Consider the following 10,000-nt stretch of genomic DNA (forward strand, 5'->3'; position numbering starts at 1 on the left):
CTGTGTGCCCACCGCGTGTATCTGCTGGTTGGCTCCAGCTCGTCCCACATCGCTTGCCACTCAGCTAGAGTGGCCTGCCTCTCCAGCACATGCAGCTCCTTGAGGCTCGTGCCCGTTTCCTGCTGCTTCCGGTAGCATCTGGCATCTTCCTTCACCTGGAGGCAGATGGGAATCACGCCCGCCAGGACCGTAGCCACCTCGTAGCGCACCGATATAAAGGTGCGGGCAACGGGTTTCGCGTACAGGTTCTGCACCCTGATGAGCTTACGGCGATTCCCTCGCACGTCTAACGCCTCGTGCCAGATCGGTGCAGCATACCGGAGCGTCGCATCCACCACAGCCGAGAGGAGCCGTCGCTTTCCGCACTTAGGCCCGCTGTGGTTCGCCATTAGCCGTGTGACCGCCTGTGCCACACGTTTCGCCTTTGCCGTGGCGTAATCCACATGCGGCCCCCACGACATGTGGTCCTGTAAGATGACCCCCAGGTATTTGATGGTCTCTTTCGGCATTCGCTCCACTCCGTTGATATTGACCGGGTGACGGGAGTTTGCCCTTCGCATCGTGGAGATCATGACCAGCTCGGTCTTGGCCGGCGCAAGCTCAAGGTGATGAGCCTCCATCCACGAGCTGATCAAAGAAATGGCCTCTTCCGCCAAGGTAGCTGCCTCCTGTGGTGTTGTCCCGGCAGCTAGAACCACCAGGTCATCCGCAAACCCGACCGTTTCCACACCGTCCGGCAGTGTCAGCCGCAGAACGCCGTCATACATTGTATTCCAGAGGGTCGGCCCAAGAATCGACCCCTGTGGAACACCCGCCGATAGTTTTCGTCGCACTGGCCCCTCGCTCGTCTCATAGATCATCTCCCGCTCAGAGAAATAGCTGCGCAAAATTCTCTGGAGCGCTGCTGGGACGCGCTTCTCTTGGAGGGCCATCGCGATCGCCTTCCAACTGGCCGTGTTGAAGGCATTCCTGACGTCTAACGCTGCCACCATCAGACATCGAGGATCCCGGCCGTTGGTGCGATGGAACGTCCTGGCGTACTGTCCCTTCTCGATGACCCTCTCTATAGCTTGGACCGTAGAGCGTCCACGGCGGAAGCCATATTGGTCCTGTGATAGGCGAGGTGCGCTCTCATCCTCGAGATGTTCATTGAGGCGGTTCAAAACCAGTCTCTCGAACCCCTTAGGTGCCGCTCCCAGCATCAGCAGTGGACGACTTGACGACGGTTCGCCCGGTGGTTTGCCTGGTTTCGGGATGAGCGCCAGGCGTGCCACTTTCCACGATGCCGGAATCTCGCCGCTCTGCAGGACCTCATTGTAGGCCCGCACGAACGCTTCCGGGTGCTCCCTCATCGCGGTCTTCACTGCCGCGTTGGGAATTCCATCGAGACCCGGCGCCTTTGAGGTGGCCATCCCCTCAGCGATGCAAAGGATCTCCTCACGGGTGACTGGTCGGATGGGCTCTTCGTCCTCGTCGCTTTCTGTCGCAATCGGCGGCCACTCGAACGATGGGTGGGCCGGGAAGAGGTCGTCGATGATCGGCTCCAGCACAGAACGGTCCAGTTCTGGCGGCGCTCGACTGCGCAGCTTGGCCATGACCACTCTGTATCCCAACCCAAACACATCGTCCTCGACTCCGTCGATGAGCTCCTGCATACAGCGCTCTTTGCTGCGCTGGATCTCTCGTTCCAAAGCCCTACGGTCGTCCAGCAAGCGGGCTGAAGCGGCGATACGGTCGTCGGTCTGCGTTGCTGTGCGTAGCCTGGCCTCGGCAGCTTCGCACGCATCTCGCGCCCTCGCGATTTCCGGGTTCCACCAGTATAACGTCGGAGCCTGCCGGAAATTGGTCTTGTGGATCCTCTCCATCGTTGCGTCGCACGCTTCTGTGAGCCCCCTGATCAGGCCCTCAGGTGTGCTTACATCGTCGAAACGGCCGATCCCAAGCGCCAGCTTAAAACAAGCCTGATTGAATTGGCTTGTTTTGTAGCGTGTTCCCGCGTGCCGCGTCATGCCTGCTGTACCGCCGTGCCCGTTGCAGTGTGGCCGATGCTGGTGTTCACGTCGGCCGCTGGCCGAAGGCAGTTTAGCGCTGAACAGCACATAGTTGTGGTCGCTACCAGAGTACCTATTGCTCACACTCCAACTGCCTGGCTCCGCTACGCAGGGACTCGAGAAGCTCACATCGATGACGCTTTCCCGTGCAACACCGTTGCCCTTGAAAGTGGGTGTGTTCCCTCGGTTGAGCGTCCGAAGTCCGAGGTGCTCAACAACACTCAGCAAGTCCTCACCCTTCGCCGTGGTTCTTGAACTGCCCCACTCCTGGTTCCAGGCGTTAAAGTCCCCAGCCAGAACCATGGGATCCTGTCCCGTGAGCGTGAGCTCAACCGCTTCCAAGTAGTCGCCGAGTTCCGCTTGTCCGATGTTGGGGGACACATAGCAGCTGGCAAACGTTATCCCGGCTATGGTGGCAACTACCAGCCCAGGCACCGATGAACTCCCCAGTCGTTGGATGGGGTAGCCGCCAGTCGCCACTACCGCTACGCTCTGAGCCTCGTCGACCGCCCACCGCACGCTGTCTCTAGGTGGTTTGTACAGCTCGCACGCTATCACCACCTGCGCTCCGATCTCCCTAGCCGTCTGCAGCATGATGTCCTGCGCTGCACGGCTGCGCCCAAGGTTAATCTGCAAGACCTTCAGACCTTCCGGGTGCAGGACGGGTGTCCTACTCGGTGAGGGCCCTTGCAGACCGCACAACACACCTCCGCTGTGCAGGCTCGGGCCAGGTGGCCCGGTTGGCCGCAGCGGATGCAGTGCGTCGATCGATCCGTCCCGTTCTTGCACTGGTGCCGCAGGTGTCCGTGCTCCAGGCATTTGAAGCACCGTAGCTGGCCCCGCGTCGGTGGTGTCAGTTTCGTCGCCAAGCATGAGGTGTGCAGCACTCGTACTCGCTGTTGGTGCATCAACTCCGCCGCCTTGAGTGTCATCCGAACGTACGCCGTCTGCGTACCGTTCCACGCCTTCACTAGGTGCACAGCGGATTCGCTCACCGACTCCGAACTGGTGGTCGTCACCGCCTTCGCCACATCCAATGCCACCGCTAAAGGGTCCACCTCATCAAGGCGGACCTCCACCGTTTCTGTCACCAGGCGGATGGTGGCCGGAGCTGCAGACTGTGCAAAGACCTCCTGCACTCGTTGCAGGATTGCTTCAGCATTGGCGCCGTCCTCCAAGTTCATGACCAGCCGGTCCCGCGTCGTTCGTCGTCCCACTCCAAGCTTGGCCTGGTCTTCGGCCAACGACGGAGCGCTGCGTATCAGCTGATACGCGTCGGTCCAAGACTGACCCTCGCCTGGGGCAACCTCGATGGCGTCCAGCTTCTTCTTCGCCGAATGCTTCGCCGCCGCAGATTGTGGTCGCGGCTTGGCCAGCTGCTGCTGTTGTTGTTGCTGCTGCGACTTCTGCGGTGCTTTACGAGGCCCCACCACCGTCCAAGAACCGCCCTGGGAAGCCTGCGTGCCGGATGTCTCGGCCGCCACGTTAGCATACGTCATCCGCTGCTGCTGCTGTTGTTGTTGCTGCTGTTGCGGTTGCTGCAGGGAGCTCTGCGATGTCACCTGCTTCGACGGAGGCCGTTGCTGTTGCTGTTTCTGCTGCCTCTGAGGCTGCTGCTGCGCAACAGCTGGCTGCGCCTGCTGCTGCGGTTGCAGAGCTTGGTTACCGCCGCAACCAAGCATCTGTGCCAGCAACTCCTGGTGGCACGCAGTCTCCTTTGCCAGCTCGCCTCTGAGACGCTGCGTCTCTTCATACCACTGGCGGGCCTGGTCCTTATTCCACTGCAGCTCCTGGTGGAATTTCTCTTGCGCCAGCTTAAATTCTTCGCGGGCCAGCTTCCGCTCCTCCCGGGCCATATCTTCGTTGGCCACGGTACGCTGTCGCAGCATCACCAGCTCTTGCTGCAGCTCCTTCACCATGGCCCGAAGCTGCTCATTGGCGAGGGACATTTCCCCGAGCACCTTTCGCAGTTCGACCATGTCCGGGTTCACCGACTTTGAGGCCAACGCCGAGGCTCTGGTGAGAATGACCTTCGGCTCTACCGCCGAAAGGGATCGCCCCGGCCTTTCCTCTGTCGATTCCGACCGAGGACGCGATGTACGAGTTGTCGCCATTTTAGAGACCCAAGCAGGTCTTAGTGGTCAGGGGGGGGGTTTCCCTGCTTGCAAACGCCTTTCCGAATTTTTGCAGTCGTTCCCAGATTTTTCCCGGCAATTTCCCGCAAAAATCGGGAATTCGAGCAGTTTCGAGCTCGATAAAAACTGTCCGAATCGAGCAGATTCGAGCTGCCGATGACCCCCCACAGCTTCCCAGAATTTTCTGCGTCTTTTTTGGTTTCGAGCAGTTTTCGAGCAGAAACCGTCAATTTGAAAAATTGTCTGTTGGGGACTGCTCGCCTATCAATATTTGTCTGTTGGGTCGTCCCGGGTTGTCACAAAAATGTCAAAAATTATTTTCGCGATTTTCACTATTTTTATGCACGGATCGTATTAAATGCACTAAAACTAGCACAACAGTGCAAACCGCAGCCAAATCGGACCAAAACTCGCGAAGTTATTAACGTTTTTGTATATACAACTGTCACTTCCAGAACACGTGCCGCAGCGGTAGCACCATGCGCATTTTTGCCGTCACTGTTTTTTCCCAATTCTGCACCGATTTTCTTCCGGTTTTCGGCTATTGGGCGATCGGGGACACAGAATCTATCGTTTGCCACCTCATCCGGCCCGATTGGACCGGATTTTTGCGCAAACTCACAACACGCACGCACTATTGTTGTTGTTGTTGTTCCAAATGTATGCACAAATTTGCCACTCCGTATTTTCGCTAAAATTCGCCGGCAAACACTGTTTATAGGTTGAAAACACTTCACTGGCGTCTATTTATGCGTTTTAAACGCAAACCGCGTTGATTTTCGCCAATTTAGCACGGTTTTATGGCCAAAATTGTTCCCCATACAAAATGTATGGGGCAATGTTTTTCACTTTTTTGGCCCACTAATGCACCGATTTTCGTCCGGTTTTCACTAAAGTCACTCTAAACACCCTCTTATGGACTGATTATGAACAAATTCGAGACTTTCCGAGGTAATTTAACGCCACAATTTTTAACTCACTCAGGAGCAAAATACACCACGTCCGAACAGCTCGACTGCTCGAATGTCACACACAGGGATAACTGGCTTGTGGCCGCCAAGCGTTCATAGCGACGTGGCTTTTTGATCCTTCGATGTCGGCTCTTCCTATCATTGTGAAGCAAAATTCACCAAGCGTAGGATTGTTCACCCTTTCAAGGGAACGTGAGCTGGGTTTAGACCGTCGTGAGACAGGTTAGTTTTACCCTACTGGTGTGTGCTGTTTGCCGCTATCTTAACGGAATTCCTGTGCAGTACGAGAGGAACCACAGGTACGGACCACTGGCTCAATACTAGTTCGACCGGACTTTGGTATGACGCTACGTCCGCTGGATTATGCCTGAACGCCTCTAAGGTCGTATCCAATCCGAGCTGATAGCGCTTCTCAAACCCATTAGGTGATCGGAAGCTAGCGGGCTTAACAACCCTCCGAGATCCGTCGGTGCTGCCCCGCGCACACTGACGTCTCATCCCCGCTATAGCACTAGACTGAGCCGCAACGGGCGGGAGCACGCTGCACGTGGAAGTACCTTACCACAGGGAACCCTGGTGGCTGTGTTTCCGTCGACCGTGGATACAACTAGTTTCGACACCTTCGACCGCCCGCAAACGACGGGACTACAGGCTGGGAGCTGCGAGTTGTAGAGATGCGTTCGCATCGATCCTCTCAGGCGACCCATGCTTGCTGGTGCTCGCGTTCACTTTGGGAATGGAGTGTTCGCGAGAGTGATTGTTGTGTTGTGTGTGTACAGTTGGTGCTTGCGTGCACTCCCATAGTGGAGTGTTCGCGAGCTTAAAACGCTAAGTCCCGATTAATACTCTCCTCGCAACATTATGTGCGTGGCTCCACGCCAAGTGGGATTAGCGGTGCGAAACGCGATTGGTAAAGTCGATGGTGATGTGCGTACCAACAGACGATTTGTTAAGTCAAATGCGAACTGTGGTGCAACAGGCAATGTGTGTTTATTATCAGGTGTTGTTGGAAGTCAATACGATTTGACTTTCAAAAATTTTTCTAAGTCCCGATTTTTTTTCTCGTCGAGTAACTACAATGCACTATTTCTATCGCAGCGGACTTGTTGTTCATGGCCTAAATGATCGCGAACGAACACGTATTCGCAAAAAAATTTTTGTATGAAAAAGTCACCACTCGGGTACCTCCATACAAAAGTACCAAGTTCGGGTCGAGTGGTCGATGGACGTCGAAGGTGAAAATTTTTCATCATCGAAAATTTTTTCCAAAGTTGAAGCAATTGGGCCCTAGAGTATGAAAAGTGAAACCACGGATCGATATGAGAAATAAAAATTTTTGTATGAAAAAGTCACCACTCGGGTACCTCCATACAAAAGTACCAAGTTCGGGTCGAGTGGTCGATGGACGTCGAAGGTGAAAATTTTTCATCATCGAAAATTTTTTCCAAAGTTGAAGCAAATGGGCCCTAGAGTATGAAAAGTGAAACCACGGATCGATTTGAGAAATAAAAATTTTTTGTATGGGAGGGCCCCTGCTAGAACATTTTTCCCAAGTGCGACCATTTTACCCAGTGAGTCAAAAAAAATTTTTTTCACGGTGACTCAAAACTTCAATATTAGACTCCCCTGAGTATGAAAAGTGAAACGAAAATCATTTTTGAGAAGAAAAAATTTTTGTATGGGAGGGCCCCTGCTAGAACATTTTTACCAAGTGCGACCATTTTACCCGGTGAGTCAAAAAAAAATTTTTGTATGGGAGGGCCCCTGCTAGAACATTTTTCCCAAGTGCGTCGATTTTGGGTCGCCGACACAAGCTCGGGTCAAAAAAATTTTTTTTTCACGGTGACTCAAAACATCAATTTTAGACTCCCCTGAGTATGAAAAGTGAAACGAAAATCATTTTTGAGAAGAAAAAAATTTTGTATGGGAGGGCCCCTGCTAGAACATTTTTCCCAAGTGCGTCGATTTTGGGTCGCCGACACAAGCTCGGGTCAAAAAAATTTTTTTTTCACGGTGACTCAAAACATCAATTTTAGACTCCCCTGAGTATGAAAAGTGAAACGAAAATCATTTTTGAGAAGAAAAAATTTTTGTATGGGAGGGCCCCTGCTAGAACATATTTCCCAAGTGCGTCGATTTTGGGTCGCCGACACAAGCTCGGGTCAAAAAATTTTTTTTTTCACGGTGACTCAAAACATCAATTTTAGACTCCCCTGAGTATGAAAAGTGAAACGAAAATCATTTTTGAGAAGAAAAAATTTTTGTATGGGAGGGCCCCTGCTAGAACATTTTTCCCAAGTGCGTCGATTTTGGGTCGCCGACACAAGCTCGGGTCAAAAAAATTTTTTTTTCACGGTGACTCAAAACATCAATTTTAGACTCCCCTGAGTATGAAAAGTGAAACGAAAATCATTTTTGAGAAGAAAAAAATTTTGTATGGGAGGGCCCCTGCTAGAACATTTTTCCCAAGTGCGTCGATTTTGGGTCGCCGACACAAGCTCGGGTCAAAAAAATTTTTTTTTCACGGTGACTCAAAACATCAATTTTAGACTCCCCTGAGTATGAAAAGTGAAACGAAAATCATTTTTGAGAAGAAAAAATTTTTGTATGGGAGGGCCCCTGCTAGAACATATTTCCCAAGTGCGTCGATTTTGGGTCGCCGACACAAGCTCGGGTCAAAAAATTTTTTTTTTCACGGTGACTCAAAACATCAATTTTAGACTCCCCTGAGTATGAAAAGTGAAACGAAAATCATTTTTGAGAAGAAAAAATTTTTGTATGGGAGGGCCCCTGCTAGAACATTTTTCCCAAGTGCGTCGATTTTGGGTCGCCGACACAAGCTCGGGTCAAAAAAATTTTTTTTTCACGGTGACTCAAAACATCAATTTTAGACTCCCCTGAGTATGAAAAGTGAAACGAAAATCATTTTTGAGAAGAAAAAATTTTTGTATGGGAGGGCCCCTGCTAGAACATTTTTCCCAAGTGAGTCGATTTTTGGGTCGCGACACAAGCTCGGGTCAAAAAAAATTTTTTTTTCATGGTGACTCAAAACATCAATTTTAGACTCCCCTGAGTATGAAAAGTGAAACGAAAATCATTTTTGAGAAGAAAAAAATTTGTATGGGAGGGCCCCTGCTAGAACATTTTTCCCAAGTAAATTCGATTTTACCCGGTGAGTCAAAAAATTTTGAAAAAAATATTTTGCCAAAATCGTGTTCATTGCCTATTATAAGGGACCAGGTCAGCTCACACGCATTTTTGGAGACCATATGAAAAGTGCGTCTGGGATTGCGGAAATTAAGTTTAGAGTGTTAAATGATGGTTTCGCAATCCCGAAAGGCTCAAAATCCACCCTAAGGTCCCCTGGGTGAAATGTGGTTTCCAAGGTGTGAGCGCTATCGGTGATAGAGTTGGAATGTGATTTCCAGAGCGCAGGGCGACTGGGCTTAGAGCGAAAATCATAGACAAGGGTAAGTATTGGACTGAACGACTCGAAGCAAACGAAAATCATAGACAAGGGTAATGGACTGAACGACTCCAAGCAAACGAAAACCACACACAAGAGTAATGGACTGAACGAATCGAAGCAAACGAAAACCACACACAAGAGTAATGGACTGAACGAATCGAAGCAAACGAAAATCACATACAAGAGTAATGGACTGAACGAATCGAAGCAAACGAAAAACCACAGACAAGAGTAATGGAGTGAACGAATCGAAGCAAACGAAAACCAAAGACAAGAGTAATAGAGTGAACGAATCGAAGCACACGAAAACCATGAACACAGGGATAACTGAGAACGAACCTACCTATCAGAGCATGTGAAAGCATGGACAAGAGTACTGAAAATCGGACCAAACCTCTAGAAGCACACGAAAATCATGGACAAGAGTACTCAAAAACACGGACCAAACCTATGGAAGCACACGAAAACCATGAACACAGGGATAACTGAGAACGAACCTACCTATCAGAGCATGTGAAAGCATGGACAAGAGTACTGAAAATCGGACCAAACCTCTAGAAGCACACGAAAATCATGGACAAGAGTACTCAAAAACACGGACCAAACCTCTCGAAGCACACGAAAACCATAAACACAGGGATAACTGAGAACGAACCTACCTATCAGAGCATGTGAAAGCATGGACAAGAGTACTGAAAATCGGACCAAACCTCAAGAAGCACACGAAAATCATGGACAAGAGTACTCAAAAACACGGACCAAACCTATCGAAGCTCACGAAAACCATGAACACAGGGATAACTGAGAACGAACCTACCTATCAGAGCATGTGAAAGCATGGACAAGAGTACTGAAAATCGGACCAAACCTCAAGAAGCACACGAAAATCATGGACAAGAGTACTCAAAAACACGGACCAAACCTATCGAAGCTCACGAAAACCATGAACACAGGGATAACTGAAAACGAACCGAACCTCTCGTAGCAAACGAAAAACATGGACAAAATTATTCGAAACGAACCGAAGCTCGATGCGAAAAACATGGAAAAGCAAGCCCGTAAGTCGCACTATCAAGCCCATAAGTCGCACTATCAAGCCCATAAGTCGCACTATCAAGCCCGTTAGTCGCACTATCAAGCCCATAGGTCGCACTATCAAGCCCGTTGGTCGCACTATCAAAGCCCGTTAGTCGCACTATCAGGCCCTTAAGTCGCACTATCAGGCCCGTAAGTCGCACCAAAAAGCCCGTAAATTGCCCTATCAAGCCCGTTAGTCGCACTATCAGGCCCATAAGTCGCACCAACAAGCCCGTAAATTACCCTATCAAGCCCATAAGTCGCACCAAAAAGCCCGTAAATTGCCCTATCAAGCCC

At 50.8% G+C, this 10,000-nt stretch overlaps 1 protein-coding gene across 1 annotated transcript in view; it reads right to left on the reverse strand.

Moving 5' to 3' along the window:
- Positions 1-3,385: 3,385 nt before the first annotated feature.
- The window catches only part of LOC128308182 (GRB10-interacting GYF protein 2-like), a gene marked incomplete at its 3' end in the record, with an annotated part of 44,532 nt that continues 37,917 nt past the window's right edge, over positions 3,386-10,000 (reverse strand). The window contains exons 5-6 of the mRNA XM_053045466.1: positions 3,710-4,045; positions 3,386-3,613 (exon numbers count right to left, since the gene is read on the reverse strand). Coding sequence (XP_052901426.1) covers positions 3,386-3,613; positions 3,710-4,045 — 564 coding nt within the window. The remainder of the gene's footprint in view (positions 3,614-3,709; positions 4,046-10,000) is intronic.

The sequence above is a fragment of the Anopheles moucheti genome (assembly GCF_943734755.1).
Source record: "Anopheles moucheti chromosome X unlocalized genomic scaffold, idAnoMoucSN_F20_07 X_unloc_29, whole genome shotgun sequence".
In the NCBI taxonomy this organism is placed as follows: domain Eukaryota; kingdom Metazoa; phylum Arthropoda; class Insecta; order Diptera; family Culicidae; genus Anopheles; species Anopheles moucheti.